The sequence below is a fragment of the Schistocerca serialis genome, chromosome 2 (genome assembly GCF_023864345.2).
Source record: "Schistocerca serialis cubense isolate TAMUIC-IGC-003099 chromosome 2, iqSchSeri2.2, whole genome shotgun sequence".
NCBI lineage: Eukaryota > Metazoa > Arthropoda > Insecta > Orthoptera > Acrididae > Schistocerca > Schistocerca serialis.
In genome coordinates, this window is record NC_064639.1 from 598,833,325 (window position 1) to 598,859,528 (window position 26,204).

A 26,204-nucleotide genomic window follows, 5' to 3' on the forward strand; every position below is an offset into this window, starting at 1 on the left:
CTAGTATTGGTTAATCAAAACCTTTGCATCACAGCAATGACGGGAATATCGAAAGTTGTTAAGTCGAGTGTTTAAGGAAGGTGTTGCACCAAACCTGGGAGACAGATGTGTTACAAGGAATAAATAGAAAGTAATAATGGATGGCTTGCACTACGTGCCACTGGAGATCCAGTACTGGAAGTCTTTTTTCATTCTCTTTGTAACCTCCATGTGTTCTTATTCTGTTCCACACATTTGTCCCAATGAATCAAACTGAAGGCTTAACCATATTTTTCAACTGTGTTTCTCTGAACCACATCCTCGTTATTACATTCCTCCTAACTGGTAAAAGGGCTCTTGGTATCTGTAGCACATTAAAGATCATTTGAAACTTACATGATATCAGTGCTTCTAACTCGTGAAGACTCTCCTCTCCTTTTGTAGACAGAAGCCGTTCCTTCAGCCTAAATACGGCAGGATGATGAGGATATAGCTGTGAAGCACGTTCACACCAGTATCGGACACGGCCCAAGTCAATGGAAAGATCACTCTCTCCCAGAAGATCACAAACTACACAGACAACATTAATTTCAACAAGACTTTAGCCAATCAAATATAGGTACATACAGGTACTTACAAAAACAAAAAGCTGAAAAGAACTGTCATTTTAATCATTTAAGCATCTGAAGTAAAATCAGACTACAATTAATATTCTCACAGTAAGAGTTTTAGTTGGGTAGAGTAACTCTGAACGCTGTATCAAGTTGATTGTTGCAAATTGTGACATCTATGACAAGTGCTTAAAAATTAATGGTGACGCTGTTTTGGAGATACAAATTAGAAATAGCTTATTTTGCTAACAATTGTCTGTTGGGATAACAATACACAATCACAGTTAATTTCTATCTGTAAATCTACAGGCACTTTTTAGGTAAACTACACACAAGGCAGCAATAGTAATGTGTCTGATCTGGATCAGAAGAAACAAAAGATTTATGATTGCCCTGCTCAGAGAAAGCAGAATCATCTCTCTCACATTGTAGTGATAACATTTAGAGGCCAGCAGTTGCTCACAAGCTTTTCAGTGTCTTGATGCCGGATACCATCAAAATGGCTAATTATAGCAGGTTTTTTTTCTCTGTCTATCACTGGTATGATGACTTGCCTAATTGGTAAATTTGCTTATGAGGTTCCAGACAAAGCTTTTCGGTTACTTTCACACACACACACACACACACACACACACACACACACACACACACACACACACACACAGTTACAAATGAGGACATTGGTGCATCCTCTAAGCAGAAATGGAAACTGTGCATTAAAGATCAATAAAATCTGGGTAACGATAAAAAGTATTATGCAGAACAAATTGTAAAAAAATGTCTCTCTCAACGACAGTTTTGAATAAAGAGTGACAATGACTTAGTGTGACATCACCAGCCGTTTGTGCCCACCGGGGCAATATTCAACAAAATGAACTCTTTCATTGTCGACAGTGGCGGCATATGAACAATGTCTTTAGGACATACTGCAGCCCGTTTTAGCACTCTTTCTGCTATCGTCTTGGTGAAGCTAGTGATTACCCGTTTTTACAGACTTGTGTTCACACTTTTTTGTGTGCAAGCTTTAACAACATTTGTAGAAATGTCCCCGAAGATAGAACTGTGAGAGGACGACCATTGAGAGAATGAGAATGAACTTAGAAACAAAACGTACACTCACTGAAAAACGCACACGTGATGTGACTGTTGCTGATTTAGCATGCACATACTATTGGTCTACATCAACTATTGGTCTACATCAACTATTTGCACTATCCTCAAGAACAAGGACAAGATTAAGGAGATAGATGCTTCAAAGAGAAAGACAAGAGTATCCAAACAACGGTTTTGTAGTCTGGACGATGTCAAATGATTGCTCCTTATATGGATTAATGAGAAACAATTGCAAGGCGACACTATTAGCAAGAAAATCATTTGTTAAAAGGTGAGAATGATTTTCACTGGCCTCGTTAAGCCAATTCTAGGATCATCTGTGGCCGAAGAAGTGTTTAAGGGATGTCATGGGTGGTTCGAGGAGTTTAAGAAAAGAACTGGCATCCACAGCATTGTGAGGCATGGCGAAGCAGCCAGCTCCGATACAAGGGCACCAGAGAACTTCATCAGTAACTTCAAGATGCTCTGCCATAAGAGGTTTTTAATTGTGATGAGACAGGTCTATACGGGAAAAAGATACTGAAGTGTAACTTTATAACAGCAGAGGAGAATGTACTGCACGGTCAAAAGCCAATGAAGACCATCTCACACTGCTATTCTGTGCCAATACAAGCTGCAATTTGAAAATTAAACCGATGCTTTTTATCATTAAAGAAGAGTAAAGTTCAGAGGAGAACTGGGGCAATTGTCCTCTGCTTTCCTCTATAAAGAAGCATTTGAAAACTCAGTTAAGCATTTCAGCACCCTCAGATGCAGTTCCTGTCTTATTTTCTAGGGACTGGACACTAACTTTGGAGCTACTAACAGCCTTTACATATAACCAGAATTTCTTTGGGTTTGTGAAATATCATTCGACAATAACTGGTATGGTAGTCATTGAAGTCTTGTGTTGCTCTCTTGACAGCCAAACACATTTAATTCAGAAACTCCATCTATAGCCCTATGCTTTGTTTTAAACCTATTAAGCAGTAATCTCTGTATCTTTAGAAGTTTCTTTACAGTGACTCTATACTATGGGGGTTCCCTCCCATTATTGACTGTTCTACTGGGCACATACCTATCCAGTGCACGTTCAACTATTGTTTTAGACTTGAGCCAGAGCTCCTCTACATGCTCCTGCCCTGTGCTGGAAATTCAATTTCCTATTGAGATACAACACTACTGATCTTTTGTCTAGTTTACTAAACATATGTATCTTTTTGCTTGTTTTTGTTCTTTGTACTTCAATAATCATTGTTGCACAATCACATCGTGGTCACTGACACCAAATTTAATGAGGACATCCTCAAAGAGGTCAGGTCTATCTGTTGCCATTAGATCCAACATACTTCGATCATGTTCGATCATGAATGGGGTCCCTAACTACCTGTTCTACACAGTTTTCAGAGAAGGCATTTAGTAATGTTTCACAGTGTGTTTTATAATGCCCAACATAAAAAAAGCTGAGATTTGTTCAATTAATTGATGGATGATTTAAGTCTCCACCAATGAAGTTTTCGGATACATCAAGAGATGAGTCTGGTGGGCGATAGATTCAATCATCATTTTATGCCCAACCCCGATAATGAGTCTTGCCCAAACAATCTCACATGCAGCTTCAATTTCTACCTCAGCAGATTGGAGTTTCTTGTCTACTGCACAAATACACCACTTCCATTTTCCATTTGCCTATTGTTTCGATATACACTTAAATTTTCCCAAAAATCTTACTTACCAATTTCAGGTTTCAACCAGCTTTCTGTACCTGGTATTATGTGATCTACATTCCTTTTCACGAGCACATCAAACTCTTTTGTTGCAAATGCTTTGGCAGTTTACCCTTAGAAACTTAAATACCCTCGCCTGTGGGAGCCACTTCTTTCACTCTTACACTGATACTTGCAAGTTTCCTACAGCTCTCATTAACTGGATTGGTCAGAGACTCACCTAATTTAAAAACAACACAGTCGGCTAACTGAGTAGCAGCCTCTGATATGTAGTTCACACCTGACCCATTTAGGAGACCCAACAGTTCTCAACCCTATGGCGCAAGTCCAGGAAGTCTCAGCCTAGCTTGACACAGAAGCTTCAAAGTCTCTAGTCCAATCCTTCCACTTGACTGAACAAATGGCCATGATCAGTTCTGGAGACAATGTTGCAAACTGTGAGATTCATTAAAACTCAATGCACAAGGCTGGTCTTCTCAACTGGCTCTGTCAGTTGCTGGAATGACCCAAGTATGACCTCAGAGACCAAATGAGGGACATCATTTTTTCGTGCACCCCAATCTGGGGTTTCTTGCACCATGTTCCCTAAATGGTTGCTGGAATAGCCTCTTCAACATGATGGGTAAGGCCCTCAGGCAAACACACTGAGTGCACCTTGTGTCCTGTCCTGTCCTGCCCCTTGCTGCCATTTCCCTAAGAGGTGCCATCATTAGCTTTATGTTTGAACTGCCAACGATTAGTACACCTCTACCCTTGCATGTTTCTCTCTTATTGACACCGGACAAAACAGGCGAAATGAGCCCCATTGGCTCAGTTTCAATTTCAGTGAAAGACAGAACCTCAAACTTGCAGGTTAGGGAAATCACTATAACACCTCGAGTCCTCCCTGGTACCCGACACCCCGTGCAGGACGCAGAGCTCTATCATTGACATACCACTCACTGTCAATTTGAAGAGTAATGACAGATCCTGTACTTTCTGCAGAGAAGACAAGATCCACTGGAGAGTGTAGTACTTGAGGTACCTCTCGTACAGGTATCACAAGTACACAACTCTTGGGAGCTCTTCCAACACACTGATTCACAGCAACTGCCAATCATTTGACAGTAGTCGAGGCAATTTCCAGTTGCTTATGAATGTCGACCAACTCATCCCATGCAAACTGCAAGTGAAGTGAAGATGTTTACACTGCCGCCGCCAGCTGACTTCTGCTGTGATGAAGGTCAAGCGAGGCGCACGTCATAACAGTAGCATCAACTGCAAGCATGCATTTGCAGAACATACTACTACTACTACTACTACTACTACTACTCCTACTGATGATGATGATGATGATGATGCTGCAAGAGTAGTTTTTTAAGGAAGTTCAGATAATTTTTGACCTACCCTCATAATTTAAAACGTATTCTGAGTCTCCTGGGTGTGCAAGGTGATTAGTTCTACAAATAAAGCAAGTGACCCTTAGTAACTAATATGTGGTTATTGATTATGAGCCATTTCACCTCTATCCATAACAGTTTTGCAACCTATTAACAGTTCAGCAGGCTTTTTTTTTTTGGTGTTGGACTTGCACTAAGCCAGCTGAACATCTCAGAAGTGGTCTCCCAGTCATACCTACATTTAATTTCATTTGCTATATGGTAAGTAATGATGGTGGGCACCAAAATTAATTGCCCAACTACACTTTAACGACCAAGCCAGAGCATAGCTCAGAATGCAACATTAATGGGGAAAAAAAGGGTTGGGGGAAATCACATGGGAGTATAAGTCAGGCTACAATTTTTTCGACACATGAGCCATCTATCAACCGGAAACTGAACTCATTTAATTTGAGAACAATGTGCAGATGCCAACAAGGAATTTCTTATTGTAGCAGCCATACATCTACAGCAGTTCACCATCTGATGGAATAGTCTTTCATAGGCAGCCTGCAAGCAACATTATTTTAACTTCTTTGAGAGGTATTATGCCTCCCTGGGTTTAGGACAGATAGGCCTCCTCCATATAATCTGGCTGTAGTGTCTAACCATTTGCTGTCGAGAAACTAAATGAGCATTTCTATCAATTCTCTATGCAACTGACATATCAAGTTGCTCATAATACGAGGGTGTGTAGAAAAGAAATGCTTTTAAATTTTATTATGAGTACAACTTTTTAAATAAAACCATCATAATTAACATTCTACATCTGTATTGTTCATATCTACATATTTAATTCTCAATATTGTCACCCTGGCAACAAACACATTTCTCTGAACGAGTGACCAGTTTGTTTATAGCGTCACTATAGTTGGATTTTGTTGAAGGACCTAAACCTCACCTCTGCTTGCTCCGCTTCATCACTATTAAAGTGAAGTCCACAGAGTTGTTCTTTATGTTTTGGAAACAGAAGAAAATCGGATGGGACCAATCCAGGGCTGTACAGAGGATGAGAAATTATGTCTAATTGTTGCAGATGTCTCAGCAATCTTGTGTGGTCTGACATTGTTATGTTGAAGGAGATGGTGCTCCATGTGAGGATGCAATTTTCTGCAGTTAAAAATTCGATTACAGCACACTGTTTCCCATCCACTGACATAGTTATGTTACACACTGCCACATTAGAAGTTAACAATTTGGATCCTTACAACAGCAATTGGTACCAACTTCCTCAACGGTGAAGCAGGAAATTCTACCAAGTAATATGCATGACAAGTAATACCTCAACTGATATTGGTAACAGAATTAATAATTTGGAGGCCTTACTTTTCAGCATGCCCTCATAGCATCCAGTCCTTTGGCTGCATCCATAGCAACAGGCAAGGCAGTTTTTGTAACTCTTCAGGCTTTCCCGGCGATCTAATGATATCTTGGGTTGTCGGGTGTTCTGCCGGATATCAGCGTCGTACTTGCACGATATTTCGGTCACGTAGCTACAGACCTTCATCAGGTGCGACCTGAGACTCAGGTCGCACCTGATGAAGGTCTCGAGCTACGTGACCGAAATATCGTGCAAGTACGACGCTGATATCCGGCAGAACACCCGACAACCCAAGATGTCAAGGCAGTTTTTAATTACACGAGTAAATATGTCGGTTACATTTTTCTTGGTTCCTTTAAATGGACCCAACTACTTCCCACCCTCAGCTTTTTTCATCCCGGTGATGATATTGGATATGAGGCACTGAACATCATGGTCATCAGCACCCCCGGCGAAAAGTCGGCATGCCACCATTGTGTGTGTGTGTGTGTGTGTGTGTGTGTGTCCACATGCTGAGTAGTCTATAATGCACTAAAGTCCACTTAAGTGGACTTTTTGGATATGGCCTGAGAGTTCACAAAATTTCAGAACCTATGCAACACTGGTGTCGGTATTGGCGAGGATGTTGGCATGTCTCCAGCCAACCCAAGGGCTGTCCCAATATCAGTATATAAGACACACATATCCGAAACATGCTGAACAAAGTGGCACAACACAAACGCCTCAGAGTGATGAAAACATTTTGGTGGAGGAGCAAACCACGTGTTAAAGTGGTATGTGCTATGCGCAGTCTGATAAGCAGCACTTCCTTCCCTTGGTGCGGTGGGCATGGAGACTGCCCATGCCTGTGTGGTCAATTTGAGCAACTGCAGTTTGTTCTCCACCACCCTCCAACCATTCAGTTTCCCACTGACACAATTTGACTGTCAGATAATAAGATGACAGCATCTAAGGGGATGGTACATCCAACATACAAATCATCCTGACATGCTGCTTTATTGGGTGTATCATTTCCCTGTATCTTTATGAGCAGAGGTACCCAGCAAAAGATCAACTCCTTGCCACGGTATTGAAGCCACTGATACGGAGTCATGGATCAGCTGAATCAATTAGTCTACCAGATAGATTTGACAGGCCACTTTTGTGCACTTAGAAAGTCAAAACAGATGATGCCTGTGAATCCGCTGCAGTGTCATCACAATGCTATACAAATTCCATATGATAAGTTGTAAGTTGTTTCAGAAGGTGCGCTTTGTTGTTCCATCCCTAGCTGTGTATTCACTATATCTCCACATTCTTTAGACAGTCAGTGGCATGTATCCCAGATGGCTTGATCACATGGGGCCAATTCCTGAACAGCTGCTCGAAGTCAGGGTCAACCACTGCTCTAAATGTCGGCAACTGAAGCAATGCTGAGATTTTCAGGTCGTATGAAACCAGAAGATTATGCTGCTGAATTGAGAGTGGTGGTTCACCAGCCTCTGCACACTGACTGAACTACGCTGGTCGAAGAGGCTCCGAAGGATACCTGAGTGCCACTGTGGTGGACAGTGCCTAACATCTTAAGGTAAGAAATACGGGCTAATCCAAAAACCACACCATCATAATCTAGCCGTGACCTGACAAATGCCCTATGAAACAGCAGAAGGCGTGACCTGTCAGCTCCCAATGTCTTTCTGCTGAGACATTTCAAAATATTCTATGATTTGAAGTCTCACAGTGGTTGCAAACAATGTGACACTGAGTACACAGCCTTGTGGGGATGGGGTTTGACCCATTCTTCTGAACTTAGCAATCAGACAGACATGGCATTATCAACGTGATATCAAAAGGCAACAGTTGTTGTTGTTGTTGTTGTTGCTGTTGTTGTTGTTGTTGCTGTTGAGGGATTAGACAAGAAGTGGTAGACATTCATGAAGCTCCTGGTCATGAAATTGGTTAAGGATGTTGCACCTCCCAAGCAGTGTCGTACACTTATTTGAGGTCACCACCAACCAAATGGTTTCGGCTTAAGAAGTAATTTTAAGTAGCTGTTCCAGTATAGTTCAACTGTCAAGGACAGAATAGTAAAACAGAGTGGGATAGGTGACCTTGGGATTCAAGGAGCCACACAAGGTGGCAGTTGACCATGCATTTGAGTGTCTTCCCAATACAACTGGTAAGGGCTATACACCAGTAACCGTTAGGGTTAGTAAAATCCTTGCCTGGTTTCCACAATGGAATTAATATTGCCTCCTTCCCAATCTTGGGGTACTGTCCATCAAATCAAATCTGACAAACATGACAGGAGCTTGCCTTGGGTTTCATAGCATAGAGGATGATGCATTGCATAATAAATCTGATCAAGTTCTGGAGCAGTGTCTCTGGTTTCACACAGAGTTGCAAGTTATAATTTCCTTCCAGTAATTCCTCTTCCGTTCTTTTATCAGTCAGATCATTTGTGCTCTCACTGATCTGAAGGCATGAATGTTTTCTGTAAGTGAATGGTGTTTGACTTTCCACAAAGCTGGACGCCTGGCTCCACCACGAGACAGGCCATCTGAAGTGGTTGCTAGAGAGGGGAATGGAATCTGCAGCAACTCGCAGGGTCCCTCCGGTAGTACAGTCCACCTTCTCCTGGGCACAATCCTGTTGTTCGAACAGCAATCAATTTGTCCTTTGAACCATTCATCTTTGCAGTCTCCTCTTGACCTTCCACTGAGTCGCCAGATGAATCCATACCAGATAGTAGTAATCTGGACTGTAAATTGGTGGAACTGAGTCCACAACAGCTTGGGAGCAGAAACAAAGGTCAATGGCTGATGATGACCCTGCAGTTGTGGAAAAGTGTGTGATCTGACCGGAGTTAAAAAGGCCGATATTCTCCGAATGGATATTTCGACCTCTGGAGCACATGGTAGCCGAACCCCACAGCACACTTTGTACGCTGAAGTCTACCACGAGGAAGAACGGGTGAGAAGTAACCAGGAGAGATCTGCAAGTGTATCTGCATCCAACAGACCAACATGTGGAAGATATAAAGAACACACTGCAATTTTAACAGGTGACAGAACTCCCGGTGTCATTACTTGTATGCCTGTGGTATTATGAACGGGAGAGGAATGGCATCCGTCATCACCAAAAATAGCTGCTCTCCACTCTTAGCCCCGTCTATTAAGATTATCCTTCCTTTAGGGGTGGTTGTTCCGTAACACTTTGGAGCCTAAAGTTGCACAAACATCTACTGATCCTAAAGGCCACAGGTATAGCTTTCAATGTTAGAAAAAAACTTTGTGAGAAGACACTCAGATCTAGTCCTGTTGAATGATTATGATGTCAATCTCTACTTGAGAAACAATACAATCAAGCTACAGTAAATAGCACATAATCAATTCCCTTCACCAAGGTTTAGCAATGTACTGATAAATGCACAGTTCAAGTCAGGATATTTGAGAAGATCACACGTGACAATTTGAAATACCGTTAAATTTTGTTTCACTTTTGCTTCTGCATTGTGCATATTACATGAAGAAATTTCGCCATTTTATGTGAATGGTGTAAAAAATGTTAGGTTTTAAGCAATTTGTTACAGATTATCATTACTGTAATTCTTTTCTATCATAATAATGGCTTCCTTGTTTTTCAATTAACAAAATACACATATGTGAACCAGTAAAAAAGTCACGAAAGTAAAACTTGGAACAACAATTTAAAACATAAAACAAATAAGTTAAATAAATAATTAGAACAGTAATGAATGTTCAGATATTTTAATACGGTATGTTGAAAATCTTCCGAGTACACTGTGTATAGTTTATTTTCCAAAATTTATATTTCAGAAACAAGCTTTATTACACAGGGATGTATGCGACTTGAAAGCTGCTTTAATTTATGTTATAATAAAAGTTTCCTTTTTGAAAATTAATTAATGGTGGTAGGGTATTTTCAAAAATTTCAAATTATTACAAAATATGATCATACAGAACATTGATTACATATCAACTGTTATATGGAACACATTTCACATTTCATGGTTTCGCACCTATTCCCTCTAAACCTAAAATGCAAAATTACCTTTCCGAGTATGTTAAAAGCGAAACTGGACACAAACAAAAAAACATTTATTGTACAATTCTGTCACTCTACCTACCTATCATGTTACATCAAGATCGTTTACTGACACTTTGGAACATTCCTTTGTTAGTAGCCTTCTGATGGTGTGCAGCAGTATGCAGCTGGGGTTCCAAGCTTGCCATTGATGGCTTCCGAACAAGTTTGGGTTTAAATGTCTGTGGCTCCCACTCCTCCCCCTTTACAGGTATGCTGACAAGTGCATGTACTCTTACTTGAATCTGTGGTCCGAGTTTGTGTGGCAGCTCTCACTTTGTAACTGGCTTCTTAAGGGTCAATGCAAAAGAAGTAGCAAACAGCAGATGTTGCACAGCTTTGGGAGCTTCTTTAGCCTCACCATATATAGTATGCAGTTTTTAACGTTCAACTCCTAAATTCTCCTTTCCTCACTATAAACCCCACACTCACTGCTCCATAGTGGGTAATCCCTGGAGAAGTTTGTACATTTCAGAGGAAGTCTACATGAATCACCTTATTTGTGAGCTGATCCTCCACAACTTTGACATGGAGCCCTCCCGTTACATGCCATGGTGGTATGACCAAAACTTTGACATTTTAAGCATCGCATTGGGTTTGGGAACAAACAGTCGGACCTTAAGATGGATAGAGCCTGCAATAATTATGTTCAGGGAATTCCAGACCGTTGAACAATAGAATAAACATTGCAAATTTTTTCCAGTGTGCCACTGACACTCCTCACATAGCTCTGAACTTCCACGACACTCATATTTTTCCATTCATCACATAACTCCTCAGAGTCCATCTCCATTATGTTGGAGCATGTAACGAAGCTTTACAGAAGTGAAAGGTGTTACGAACTCTACCACAACAGGCTAACCACCTAATGCCTTGCATCCCAGAAGTTAAGATACTTTGACAGGCCACTTTCAGCTAGAACTGTTCAATTACCAAGTCATTTAACACTTTTTAAGGATCCAGCAAATACTTCTCCAACCAACTGTTTTTTTTTTCTCTTTTTCTTCTTCTTTTTTTTGGCGCAAAAAAATTGGACTCATACGCATCCAGGTCAAAACCATAGAACATGGAGACAGAGATTAGTTAAAAAACGATTATATGTCAATCCCACCTGACATGAGGAGAGACAGCTAATAACAGGGACATGGAGAAACGACTACAAAAGACATCAAACAGGAACGGAGATCCAAAACTAAAAGTTAAATTGCCTTCGCCATATTACTTTGAAGGATAAAAAATAAAACGCGCTCGACAGCCCAAGTGTCATTTGCTAAAACGGCCCATAGCTCAGACGGCAAACCCTGGCGGGAACATAAACGATTAAAAAATGGTCATTCCGTTAGGAACTGGTGGACAGTTACAACTTGGGTGCAACATGTACAAAGTGGTGGGGGAGCGCTAGCTATCAAATGAAGATAGCTAAAAAGGCAGTGGCCAACATGCAGCCTAATTAAAATGACCTCCTCCCGGTGGGAGAGCCGAGAGGAGGTCATTCAAGCCACTGGGAGAGGCTTAGTAATCCAGAGATTATTCTCATGAAGGGACGACCAATGGCAATGCCAAAGGGATACCATCTCCTGACAGATGAGTGGCCATGCATGGCAGACAAATGGCACGTATACCTGCTGAGGAGAAAGTCACACTGACAGGACAGTGGTAGTTCAGCAGCTTCAGCATACGGACTCTCAGACTACCTATTGCAAAAGGCACCAGTGGCCAAACACATGCCACGATGGTTGACAATGTTGAGACAGCATAAGAGGGACGGACGAGCAGACACACAAACAAAGTACCCATAGTCTAGTTTCGAATAGACAAGGGACCAGTACAAACTGAGGAGGGTGGTTCAATTTACACCCCAGGAAGTACTATTGAGGACATGTCAGACATTGAGGGACCGCATACAGCAGGCTGCCAGGTAAGACACATAGGAGCGTCAAAAGTGTTTCCCATCGAGCATGAGCCCCAGGAATTTTGTAGTTTTAACGAATGGAAGAGCAGCAGGCCCAAGATGTAAAGATGGTGGGAGCAACCAACTGCACTGCCAGAAATTCATACAGATGGTTTTGTCAGTGGAAAAACCAAAAGCCATTGTTGATGCTCAAGGAGTAAGACGATCAAGACATCTCCGTCCAGGAGTAGACTATCAAGACATCGCTGAAAAAGCCGCTAAGTGAGACAAGTCTGTGGAGAGCTGCAATAGATGGCAAAATCGTCAACAAACAGGGAGTCAAAGATGCCTGGTGGCAGACAGGCCATTATAGGGCTAACAGCTATAGCAAAGAGGACGACACTCAGGACAGAACTCTGAGGTAACCCAGTTTCCTGGGTAAAATTGTCTGACAAGGCAGAACCCACATGCACCTTGAAAACATAGCCTTTTAAAAACTCCTGAAGAAAACAGGGCACACGACCACGGAAGCCCCACGTGTAAAGATTATGAAGGATACCAATTCTCCAACAGGTGTCATAGGCCTTCTTCAAATCGTAAAACATGGCCACAGTCTGGGATTTCTGCAGAAAACCATTCATGACCTGGGTGGACAAAGAGATGGTCAACTGCAGAATGGCGCACTCAAAATCCACACAGTGCAGTTGTTAGCAAATTGTGAGACTCGTGTCACCATACAAGCGAGGCTGGTGAGATAGATGTGGCGATAGCTAGAAGGAAGGTTTTCGTCCGTACCAGGCTTAGATATGGGTATGAAACTGGCTTCATACCAACGTCCGGGAAATGTTCCCGCTGCCCACATGCGGTTGTATGTATTAAGCGGAAGGTGCTTGCTTGCAAGGGAGAGGTGCTGAAACATCTGAATGTTGACAGCGCCTGGCTCTGGGGCGGAGGATCGGGAAGAATGGAGAGCATGCTCTAGCTACTTTATAGTAAAGGCAGCATTGCAGCACTCACAATTCTGAGAAGAGAAGGGTATCACTAGTCTCCTCTGCTTGTTTCCAATGGAGGAAAGCAGGGCGATAGTGGGAAGAGCCCGAAATTTCTGCAAAATGGCGGCCCAAGGCGTTTGAGATAGCAATAGTGTCCACGATGACATCTGCTACTGTCAGGCCAGAAATTGGCAAATGGATATTGGTCGCAGAGAGCTGCCGGGGTTTGGCCCACACAACATAGGAAGAGGTGGAACTTTTAAAAGAACTAGTGAATGTGATCCATCTAGCTTTTTTGCTATCCTGAAAAGCACGACGACACTTTGCACTCACCTGTTTATAATGAACGCAGTTTGCCATTGTAGAATGGCAGTTAAAAATGTGGAGAGCACGTGTCCACATGCAAATTGCGTTGCAGCGTGCCTCAGTCCAACAAGGGACTGGGACACGGTGTCATAAAAAGGAAGTGCAAGGAATGGAACGTTTGGCAGCAGTAAGGATAACATTTATGAGATACTCCACCTGGTCATCACAACTGGTGACATCTTGTTTTTCGAATGTCACTGGGGAGGAGTAAAACAGACAGCCAGCCTTGGTAAGATGCCATTTCGATGTGCATGCAGTTGGGGTAGGAGTCAGCAAACAGTTAGCACACTGAAAATGTTCAGTCAAGTAGATGTCCAAACGAACCACTCACGATTGTGGACAAGCTGGACAGTGCAGAGCGATAGGTCCAAATGGGAAAAATTGTGCAAGAGGCATAAGAGGTTACATTGATTAAGAAGGTCCGCCAAGAGGGCACCTCTCTAACATCCCAAGGGGATGATGAGCATTAAAGTCACCGAGTAGCAGAAATGGGGGAGGTAGCTGCCCAATAACCTGAAGGAGGTATGCCCTGACATCGAAAGATAGAGGAATATAAATTGTACAGAAGGAAAAAGTCAGGTGAGGAAGGAAAAGACAAACTGCAACAGCTTGAAGACGGGTAGTCAGGGAGATGGGTTAACTATGAATGTCATCCTGTATGAGCAGCGTGATGCCCTCAGGGGATGGAATGCCGACCTCAGGGGGAAGGTCAAATTGAACAGGAAGAAATGTGAAAGATTAATGTGGTCGTCTCCTGAAGGCAGGGTATAAGGGGATGCTGCAATGCCAAAAGCAGCCATAAATCCTCTTTGTGGCCGTAAACTTTCCATTGGAGGAGAGTCATGATGAGGAAGAGATGAAGGGGCTCTCACTTCGGGACCTGTCGAGTGACAGCCTGCGGAAACTTGCTGCTACACAGCACAAAAGCAGGATGATCCTGCTCAATGAGATCCACAGAGGCATCAGCTTGCTTGTGCTGTCAATCTACTGAGTCCAACGCAGAAAAATAGTTGGTGGTGCGCACCAGTGACACAGAGGTGGGCCGGGCTAAGGTGTCACGTGGTAACAATGTAGAAGAGGGCCCTCGAGTCAGTGAAGGAGAAGACCACCAGCCTTTGTTGGACTACTTCGAGCTTTTCCAGTTAGTAGAGGAAGACTCGCATGTTGTTTGCCTGGAGTGACTTAGGAAGTCTTCACAGGAGTACTACACCTGTCTTTTACAGGTGTGTAGCTGGAGGCTTCGCCCCTTGAGACGAGAGTGTGATGGCTTGTTGCACAGCTGGACAGGGGGATGGCAAGGGTACCTTGACACTGGGTGATTTCACAACCTCAGAGCTGAGTGTGAGGTCACATGTCTGCATGGCCATGTCCTTCATGGAGCGAGGGGCAATAAGAACAGAACTATAAGTGCCAGACAGGAGAACACAGGGTTTGCAACCAGCCAAAAGCTTGCGAGCGACTGGGTAAGGCAGCCTCCATTTGGACTTATCAAAGTTCTTTTACTACAGTGTTCTGAACTTTTTTTTATATATAATTTATGGATTTTTTTTCCAAAATGCCAATCCATAACATTTTGATTTATTTTCTGTTGATTAGTACCATGTAGTTCTACATTCCCTAAAAAAAGGGGAGCTTCCAATTTTAGGTTGATCAGGTTTTATAAACAATTGAAATTTTTGCCATACATAAAACCTGTTTTATTACCACATTATCACATAACAGGCCCACAAAAATCAAAACCTAGCCTTATTTAACATAATTTTAGCTTTGAAAGATGAGCAAGACTCATTTTTCAAGCATTTTAAATGGTTCCAAAATGTTTGCGAAAGGTCCAAAGACTTCAGTGCACTCTGTTTTGTACTGAAATTAGCCAGTTGGCTGGTTGGTTGGTTTAAAGGAGAGGGGGGGGAGACAGGCAAACTGCGAGGTCATCAGTCCCTTGTTTCCAGTAGAACAACTACCCAAGGGAAAGAAGAAAACAAAGAAGACGTATGGCACAATAACAGGAGAAAGGAAGAACCAGAAGGACAACAAACACTACAATGGACGAAACATGACAAGAAAACCACAGGGATATGCAAGAAACATGGAGATGAGATTAAAAACAAGGAAGCAGATTACTAAAACCCACTCTCACGAATAAAACGTAAAACTAAAGCTGGTAGGGTAATGGGAAAGTTGAAAGTCCACCGCAAAGTGGCTAAAAGTAGTCAGTCCACCAAGAGGTGGACGACTGTCATTTGGGAGCCACAGTGACACTGAGGTGGGTCCTCGCAATGGAGGGTGTAACCATGTGTGAGCCACGTATGGCCAATGCGGAACCAACAAAGGACAAATGATTCCCTGCAAGAAGCCCGCAGGGACGACTTCCACACATTTTCAGTCTCCTTAATGACCTGCAGTTTGTTGTGCACACTGTTATGCCACTCCGTCTCCCAAAGCCAAAAAACCTAGCAGTGTAAGACAGAACGCCAAGTCAGTTTCAGAGATGCCCATCTCCAGGGGCGGTTTCCATATAGCCCGTTTGGCCAGCCTGTTGACAAGTTCGTTGCCTGGGATTCTAAAGTTTCCTGGGATCCACACAAACACCACTGAGCGACTGGACTGTTCCAGGGCAGAGATGGACTCCTGGATGTTCGCTACCAAAGGATGGCGAGGGTAGCGCTGGTGGATAGCTTGTATGCTGCTCAGGGAGTCAGAACAGAGAAGATACAACTCACCAGAACAAGAACAGATTTACTGAAGTGCACGAGATATGGCCACAAGCTCTGCAATGAATACACTACAGCCAGCGGGCAAGGACTGCTGTTCAATATAATCTCTGTGGACACAGGCAAAGCCAACATTACCATCAGCCACTGAGCCGTCAGTGTAAACAACTTCAAAGCCTCGAACACATCAAGAATCTAGAGGAAGTGGCATCTCGGCCGAAGCTTTGTCTGGACTTTTTACACCATAAAGGTGTACGTGAATGGACTTCAAGTGGAGGTGGTAAAGGCAATGACTCCAGTTCGGAGAGAAGGGATCGCAAGCAAACCGCAATCTTGAGCCCTTACCTGGGCTGCCGATGCAGGAGATGAACTGCCATTGGCGGGAAAAGGAGATGGTGATTCAGATGCGCAGTAGAACTATGAACGTGTGCAATGTAACTGCCGAGCAGTTGTGCACGTCACATCCGCAATGGAGGGACTCTGGCCTCCACCAAGACACTGGTCACTGGACTAGTTCTAAACGCTCACGTCGCTAGGTGACCACCACAATGATGCACTGGGTCAAGTAAACACAACACTGAGGGCACCGCCAAACCGTAAACCAGACTCCCGTAGCCAAGGCGGGATTGAACAAGGGCTCTGTAGAGCTGCAGCAGCACAGAGCAATCTGCACCTCAGTTGGTGTTGATCAGGCAGTGGAGGACATTGAGGTGCTGCCAGAACTTCTGCTTAAGCTAACGAAGGTGATGTAGCCAAGTAAATCGGGCGTCGAAAACCAGTCCTAAAAATCGATATGTCTCCACTACAGTGAGTGTATCGTCATGAAGTTCTCATTCTGGATGAATGGTACAATGCCTACAGAAGTGCATGACACACGACTTCGTGGCTGAAACTGGAAGCCACGGGCTAGAGCCCATGACTGCGCCTTGTGAATGGCTCAGCAACACCAGTACTGGAGAGCAACACAAAATGCAGAAGTTATCCGCATACAGAGAAGGAGACCGACGGCCCTACAGCTGCTTCGAGGCCATTAATGGCTACTAAAAATAGAGATACACTCAATACGGAGCCCTGCAGAACACCATTCTCCTGAATACGTGGGGAACTATGGGAGGCACCAACTAGGACATGGAAAGTACGGAGTGACAGGAAGTTCTGGATAAAAATCAGGAGCAGGCCCCAGAGGCCCCATTCATACAATGTGGCAAGGGTATGATGTCGCCAGGACATGCCGTATGCTTTACGTAAATCAAAAAGACGGCAACAAGGTGCTGGCATCTGGTAAAGGCTGTTCGGACGGCAGACTCTAGGGACAACAGTATCAGTTGTAGAGCGACCCTGGCGGAAGTCACCCTGACATGGAGCCAGTAGGTTGGTCGATTGGGGTTTAAGGTTCAAACAGCAAGGTAGTCCATTCAGATGGATTTACATCCCACAAAAGTCATAACAATAGAAGGTAAAAGTTAAAAAACTGTGAAAGTGCAGTCGTGGTGTCAATGGTGAAAACAAAAGGAGGGAAGACAGCAAGTGGGCAACCCCAAGGCTATGCTAGGGGCAAGAAATATCCCTCCTCTGATGCAGTACAGGCACAACCACCTGCTATTCAAAAGCGTTCAACCGGTAGAATGTAAAAGTGCATGTTGTAAAAGGAGAATAACCAAATCTAAAAAGCGATAAAAACAGAGCAAAAGGGAGAGAAAAGAGGACCTTAGCCAGGGAGGGGAGTCAGAAATCTCTAAACACAGCTTACAGTGGGAGACACCTCAACCCTCACCGCCCTGCCACTACTCCAGAGGGAAATTAGAAACCTTAGAAGTAAAAATAAAAACCACTTTCACGAAGGAAACTGAGAATCAGTTCAACCATCCGGGAATCGTCTGTCAATATTAAAGGTAAAGTGCGGGGAAGTCTGTACTTAGTACGCAGAGCCAAAAGAAGGGGGCATTCCACCAAAATGTGGGCTACTAACTGGAAGGCTCCACAACCACAAAGTGGGGGTGGCTCATTACGTAAAAGAAAACCATGAGTCAGCCTGGTATGGTGGATGTGGAGATGACAAAGGGTGGTTGTGTCCTTTTGGGAAAGACAGAAGGAAGAACGCCATGGGCAGGTGTCACCTTAATCGCACAAACTTTATTTGACAGGGAGGTAGCCTCCCAAGAGTTGGCCAATGATCGCGCGAAGTGGGATTTGATATGAAACCGTCAATCTACTGCAGGAGGGGTGACAAGAGGGGGAGGGGGCGGGGGGGGGGGGGGGGGGGGGAGTGACTGCTCCCCCAGCCAAACGATCAGCAAGCTCATTACCTGGGATACCCACATGGCCAGGGACCCAAAGGAATTCAAGAGAACAAGCAGTATGATGAAGATCAGCGAGACAGCCATGGATGGCTGAGACCACGCGACGGCGGGAGAAACACTGGTCAATAGCCTGAAGGCCACTCATTGAGTCTGTACATAACAAAACATGGTTGAGTGGGGACTGTTTACTGCGGAATTGTTGGGAATTTCCCAGGTCCCCACATGCAGCTGGCAGGAGATGATTTTCCATGCCAACAGAGGAAGTGAAGGCATATCCCACACGATCAGCAGGTTTAGAGCCATCCGTGTGAAGAACAACAGCATCTCCCATAAAATTTGTCGGAAAAAACAATGGAACACCATTGGGGAAACTGAATCTTTCAGACCTCAGCAGAGATCCATTCCAATCCAGGGCCGAAGAAATAACCAAAGGGAGGGTGGGGGTGGGGGGGGGGGGGGGGGACGACAGGACAAAGAAGAAGGAAGCTGAAAATCACAGTGAAGAGACGCAAGGTGGAGCCCAACCGGTAAACCCGCCCGAGGGCGGGAATCAGGAGGGCGCCGTCCTTGGTCTGGGAACAGGATAGAATAGGAAAGATGAGTGGGAGAGGAACAGGCGGCGACTTTAAGAAACCAGAAGCTGGGACCACCGAACAGAAAGGGAGGAGGGGAAGGGGGGGGCGGGCGATCCCAGCTTCAACCAGGAGGGAGCCAGTAGGCCACATGACTCCAGGACACAACCCAACCGCCGACACACCATACTTTCCAGCAGCTTACAGCGAATGTTGGTGAGGCTGATGGACCAATAGCTATCCACATCAAGCGGATTTTTACCGGCTTTTAGCATCGGAATGATGGTGCTCTTCCGACACTGCAATGGAAGGATGCTATCGCACCAGATCCGGTTGAGATGATGACAAGATGTCGCTTGTAGTCAAATGAGAGATGTTTAATCCTCTTACTGTGGATCCGATCCGGCCCAGGAGCAGTCTCGGGGCAACGTGCAAGGGTGTTGAGGAGCTACCACACCGTAAATGGGGCTTTATAGGGTTCACTGTGGTGTGTACTGATTGAGAGGACTTTCCTTTCCATCCACCATTTGAGGGTGCACAAGGCTGGGGGTTAGTTCTCCGACACAGAGGCTCGAGCAGAGTGCTCGGCAGTCTGCATTTGCGTTAGTAGACAACATGCCATTGATGTTAATGCCAGAGACACCTGCTGGGGTCTGATACCCAAAAAGAGACATCCAATTCTCACCTAGACTTGGGAAGGTCACATATGGAACCCAATCGTAGACACTTACCTTTCCAAACACTCCTGTTTCAGGCGTTTTATAAGCAGGTGAACGTGAGCACGGAGCTGTTTAAAGTCTATTGGGTACTCTAGGGAAGGGTGCCGCTTATGTCGCTGTAAAGCTCACCGATGCTCTAATTGCCTCAGCGACTTCCAGCGACCACCAAGGGACTGTCTTTTGCCAGGGGGCACCCTAGAGAACGAAGGATCAAATTTTCTGCCACTGAACCGATCATTGTAGTGACCTGCTCAATCACAACATGGATGGCACCATGTGGCAGAGAGGTGACAGCAGAGGTGAAGGCTACCCAGTCTGCCTTGTTTAAGGCCCATCTGGGTAGACGTCTGTGGGCACGGTGCCGGGGAAGTAACAGGAAGATGGAGAATTGGTTACTACCACACAGGTCATCATGTGCTCACTCGTGGACATGTGAGAGAAGCCCTGCACTGCAAATTGAAAAATCTATGGCCGAGTAACTACTATGACCCTCACTGAAATATGTGGCAGCCCCATTATTTAAGGGGCAGAGCTAGAGTTGGGACAGTAAATTTTTAACGTCTCTGCCAAGGCCAGTAAGCATGGTGCAACCCCAGTAGGGGTTACGGGTATTAGAAGTTCCCAAAAGTAGGGGAGGTTTAGGGAATTGATCAATCAGTGCCACCAATACGTTCAGGGGTACCACACCATCTAGAGGGAGTTATATGTTGCAGATGCTCATATCCTGTGTCGCCCGTATCCTGACAGCCACAGCTTCAAGAGAAGTTTGAAGGGGCACAGGTTCACTACATAGTGAGTTCAGAACATAAATGCAAACTCCACCAGACAATCTATTACATTCGCTACGGTTCTTGTAATATCCCCTGTAGCCACAAAGGGCAGGGGTTGGCATTGTGGGGAACCAGGTTTCCTGGAGGGCAATGCAGAAAGCAGATGTAAAGCTTAACAGTGGCCATAGCCCAGTAATGTGGTGGAAAAAACCACCGCAATTCAACTGGAGGATGACATTATTGTGAGGCTGGGAAGGCATAAAGAGTGCAAGGAAGTAGGTTATGTCTCAGGGTCACCTACTGCCACCGACTTATTTCCTGAACAGGCTATATCCATTCTATCTGAGGGTCTGACGAGATGTAGGTCCTCAGTGCACACCAGAATCTTCACATCATCAGACTCTGAGTTGGGTTGATTTCGGGGGAAGACCAAACTGCGAGGTCATCAGTCTCATCAGATTAGGGAAGAATGGGGAAGGAAGTCGATCATGCTCTTTCAAAGGAACCATCCCGGTATTTGCCTGAAGCGATATTGCAAAATCATGGAAAACCTTAATCAGGACGGCCGGACGCGGGATTTCACTGATTCAGTCTCTGGGACTTAGGATGATCTTTAAGCCCAACAACCAGCTGCTTTTGCGCACTTCAGCCACTGGCAGGTGTCATCTTTTCCACTAGCAGAAACCTGGGAAGGTAGTGACCCAAGGGCCCCCTTCCTAGCGAGAGGAGCCGAAGAAGACCCATGCTTCTCTGGCTAAGTAGTGGGGACTGGTATCCCCGATGGTTGGGGGACAGTGCTCCAGAGGTAGTGAGAGAAGTGCCCCCCCACCATCATGGGGGCAGGTGTAGTGTTCCGGCTCTGGGAGCCTATAGGAACTTGCAGAACTGTTCTCATAGTAGCGGCATAAGAGGAATTCATAGCCGCAGTATGTAGGCACTCAAATTTCCTCTTAGCCTCAGTGTAGGTCAGTCGGTCCAGGGTCTTGTATTTCATAATTTTCCTTTCTTGCTGTAAAATACTGCAGTCTGGTGAGCAAGGGGAATGATTCTCTCCACAGATGGGAGGCAGGGCACATGGAGTATTGGGATGGGATGGACGTCCACAATGTCAACATGCGATGCTGGAAGTACAGTGGGAAGACATATGGCCAAACTTCCAGCACTTAATGCACCGCATTGGGGGAGGGATATATGGCTTGACATCACAGTGATAGACCATCGCCTTGACCTTCTTGGGTAATGTATTGCCCTCAGAGGCCAAGATGAAGGCACCGGTGGCAACCTGATTATCCCTCGGACCCCAATGTTTGCGCAGGACGAAATGAACTCCTCGTCGCTTTAAGTTGGTGCGCAGCTCTTCGTCTGACTGCAGAACGAGGTCCCTGTGGAATATAATACCCTGGACCATATTTAAGCGCTTATGAGGGGTTATTGTAATGGAAACATCCCCCAGCTTGTCACAAGAGAGTAATGCCCGTGACCTGGCAGAGGAAGCCATTTTTATCAAGACTGACCCTGACCGCATTTTGGGCAAGCCCTCCACCTCCCCCAAACTTGTCCTCTAAATGATCTACAAAAAACTGAGGCTTCATTGAGACAAAGGAGTCCCTATCAGCTCTCATACATGAGGTACCGGAGCGAATAAGGTCCGCTGCCATACTTCCTTGCACTGTACTGAGACTTGGAATGCTTAGAGACTGCTGGCATTCGAGCACCAGCAGGCCGCCTACACCATCACAAGGCCCCTTCCCGTGACCAGTAGCATTGTATAGCCCGTCAGTTGACACAAGAAGCTTACTCAATTGAAACAGCTGGCAATGATTTTTAAAATGACTTTGAAAAGTATCAGAAATAATGATGATCTTCGAAACCCCTGTTTGCAGTTGAAGAATTTTGAGCATTGCTGTGTCATCACTTATAACTCCTAACACTTGTGGTCTTGTTTTGAAAATATGTCACTCCTGCAAAAATTGCAACCTGGTCATTACTCTGATGAGAGCCTTGTACTTCTTGAGAGAGAGTTACAAACCAGTTCTCAGTAAAATCACAGTGAAGTACTAAAGCCTGTACACACTCACTTCTGCAGTGTGTTGTTGCAATTTCTTCAGATGCTGGTGTGTTACTGTTTTCACTGATCATTTGCCCAGTGCATCAATGAAACTCTGTCAAAGGCAACAGTTTTCGTAATTGGTTTAGTCATCACACAAAGTTCAAAATTTGCGCAATACACATATAAACAGACATCTCTAGGTGGGTGTGGAACTACCCACTTAGGTCGTCCATTATGTGAAGTTGTATAGTTACTTTTGTAATTTCAAAAGTTTCTTTAACACTGCGTATTATGTACCTCTTCACTTCCCAACTTTTTTACCTGTAACTGTTACCAGTTATAGTGTCTTTTTTGTTGGCACTCGGGCGAGAAGTCTCATTTATCTTCCAGATAAAATGACTTCACTATTTGAACTTTAGCTGCTTCTACAGGATGACCATAATAGGGATCTGGTCTTCCAAAGACTCCTTTTACAGACCTCACATTTCTTGATTTGTGTACCATGTACTTTGATACTGATGGAACATGGTTCAAAATTGTATGCTTTCAAAATGTCTCTGGAATAAAAGTTCAAACTTGTACTTTTTCACTGTAGGATGCACAATATTCAACAACTGAATTGATATTTGTGAAAAATTCCTGGCATGAGGTGCAAGTGTTTTGGTTTATTTTTTCTTAAGATGGAATTTCTACTTTGAAGAGTGTGGTCAGTTTTTCTGTGTTTTATTCATCCACAGCTTTAGTAATTTCTCTGCACTTTCTTGATGCATAGAGATTATGACTCAACTTCACTGACCACAGTTCCGTAACAGGACTAACACCTACCTCTGCAGTTGACTGATTCAGGGTATTTAATTCTTCCTCTACTGATGCAAAATCTACATCACCTGCACCATGGGAGGCTTCACCTATTTCAGATGTTATCATTGTTACTCTGTCCAGACATTTAGAACACAAAAAGTCGTCACTGGAAACATCTTCACTTTGAAACATTCTTCAAATGAGAACCCTTATTTCTAACCTGAACAAAGTATGTTTATTTGTCTTATATATCACTCTTTTATGGATATGCAAATAGTCAGCACACTTCACTTTCCTGTGGCACCAGTCAGAACACATTTCAAACAGTCCTTTTCACAAAACACACTGCAACTGCGTCAACTGGTAAATTTCTCACAAAAACACAGAACTCACTGGATGGTCTCAAATTTCTTAGAAGCCTCCTTCAGTGAACAAATTAGCACTGAACAACTACAATAGAGAAACATGCAATGAACAACCACAACAAAGAAACTGACAAGAAACTACAACAAAGCCTAAGAAATATCTGCAACAATGAAAATGAAAAATAACTGCAACAAAGAAAGTGATGATAAATAACTTCAACAAAGACAACACAAATAAACATTGTAACAAAGAAATCAGTAAGAAACAACTTCAGTGAAGACATACATTACCCGTGAAAATAAAAAAATGATTTTTTACAATAAAACCTATCCAACTTAAAAAGTGGAAGCTCTCTTTTACAAAGAACCTAGTACTACATGGTACTAATCAACAGGAAAAAATTAACTTTTCTAGATTGGGCATTTTTGAAAAAAATAAGTTTTTCTGTAAATTATAAAAAAAATTCAAAAGGTGACATTAAAAGAACAACAGATATGTCCAAACAGAAGATACCATTGTAGTCATAAAGCAATTATCTTTCAAATAAAAAAACTAACAACATATCCAAAACTGTTACAGAGATACAGCATTTTAAAAAAAATTTCTGAAATCACATCTTCAGAAAGGTGTTTGCAGTGTCACCTTTGAAGTGATACGGATTATGCCACTAATATGTCTAATCAACATTTTAGAAAGGTTTTTTTTTTTTTTAATTCTAAATAATTACAGGGCAAAAGATTCACTAATATACTAACAAATAACACTTTGGAATCCAAATCTTAATGTACAATTAATATTAGCAATACAGCAGAAGCTTTATTTCACGCTACCAACCTTTGAGGATTATATCAGGCTGAGAATGTTCCAGTTCTAATGAGCATTTGTACTCTGTTACTGCTTTCTCCTTCTGGCCAAGAGCTTCCAGTATTTGGGCAAAAAGTTTATGACCTGAGGCTGAATCTTCACGCACAGTCAGGTAACTGGAAATGTAACGCCTTGCAGATTCATAGTCTCCAACCTGATAATAGAGCTTGGCAATATTGTAGCACCGTAAGTTCCTCTGCAACAACAAATGGGAAAAAAAGAGTTAATGGTTGAATATCTACAAAAGCAATGTAAGGGCCTAAAACATAGGACATGGGTTACAACTTTTCTATCCCTTTGCATATTTACGACTTTGCATAAACTTGCTTCTGATACACACACATTTCTGGTTACTAGACACGGTAAGTTTATTTACTTATTCTGTCTTGTATGGTCAACACTTATGGACTTACATGCTAAGCTGAAGCTGTTGTAAGCCAGCTAAAGTATTCCAAGACAGGAAACCAGAAACACAACGCAAGTGGCTCCCACAGACAGTAGTGTTTAGGTTACAAGCATGAACAGTTACATAATAAGAAACTTCCTGGCAGATTAAAACTGTGTGCCGGACCGAGACTCGAACTTGGGACCTTTGCCTTTCACAGGCAAGTGCTCTTCCAACTGAGCTACCTAAGCACGACTCACGCACAATCCTCACAGCTATACTTCCGCCAGTACCTCATCTCTTACTTTCTTCCAGGAGTGCTAGTTCTGCAAGGTTTGCAGGAGAGCTTCTGTGAAGTTTGGAAAATAGGAGATGACGTTTAGCTTTCAGCTGAAAGCTGTTGCTACCAAGCATGGAGTTAGTTTGTGTAAAGGCCAGGGATATCCCTGCCAACAGAGTAGGAGAAGGAATAGGTCCTGAACACTGTGTCACAGGCATCAACATGGTTGGCCAGAGGAACAGGGAGGTGCAGAGCCACATATCAATTGGCCAGTTCTTAAAATGTGCCTGTGGACTGGTGCACCAACTATGGATAGGGAAGAACCAAGTGGCACCAGAATCCTTTAAAAATCCCGAATTTTCATATTCAAAAGAGTTCTCCGTCATAAAATTTAGACGCCGACTTCATGTCCCTTGACGCCATCCTTGGGCAACTTCAGATTTAAGTATGTTCTCTCACTTTGAGTGGTGCTCTCAAATATCTGCTTTAGTGATTGCTATCTCGTTTAGTTCTCACCCCACAGAGTAACACAGGCTTTTGTTGTGGCAACAAATTAATGCTTTGTTTTTACTAATGCATAGAAGTAGCCCTCTTTGTAGTAGTTAGTCCAAATGCAATAAACAAGTGTTATTCAGACCCAGAGTTCCTTGAGCCTCCTACAAGTATCCTTATTGACTCCTAATCTCTGCACTTATAGGTGCCACATGACAGTGTTTGGCACTGAACCGAGCAATCACCTGCCATCACTGGAAGTATCTCTTTTTTGCATTTGCTGCTAACTGCTCAGAAATTGTGGACTGACCTGGACCACCCTTTAAATTCTCATATGCTTCCTCTACACCGACTTCTATGCCAGGACACAATTAATTTGTATTTTATTTGCAGGGTGCCATCACAATTACG

General features: G+C 43.6%; 1 protein-coding gene across 1 annotated transcript in view; it reads right to left on the reverse strand.

Annotated features, from left to right (window-relative positions):
- Nucleotides 1-26,204, reverse strand: part of LOC126457632 (E3 SUMO-protein ligase RanBP2) — a 302,750-nt gene that overhangs the window by 241,954 nt on the left and 34,592 nt on the right. The window contains exons 2-3 of the mRNA XM_050094102.1: nucleotides 24,607-24,832; nucleotides 376-549 (exon numbers count right to left, since the gene is read on the reverse strand). Coding sequence (XP_049950059.1) covers nucleotides 376-549; nucleotides 24,607-24,832 — 400 coding nt within the window. The remainder of the gene's footprint in view (nucleotides 1-375; nucleotides 550-24,606; nucleotides 24,833-26,204) is intronic.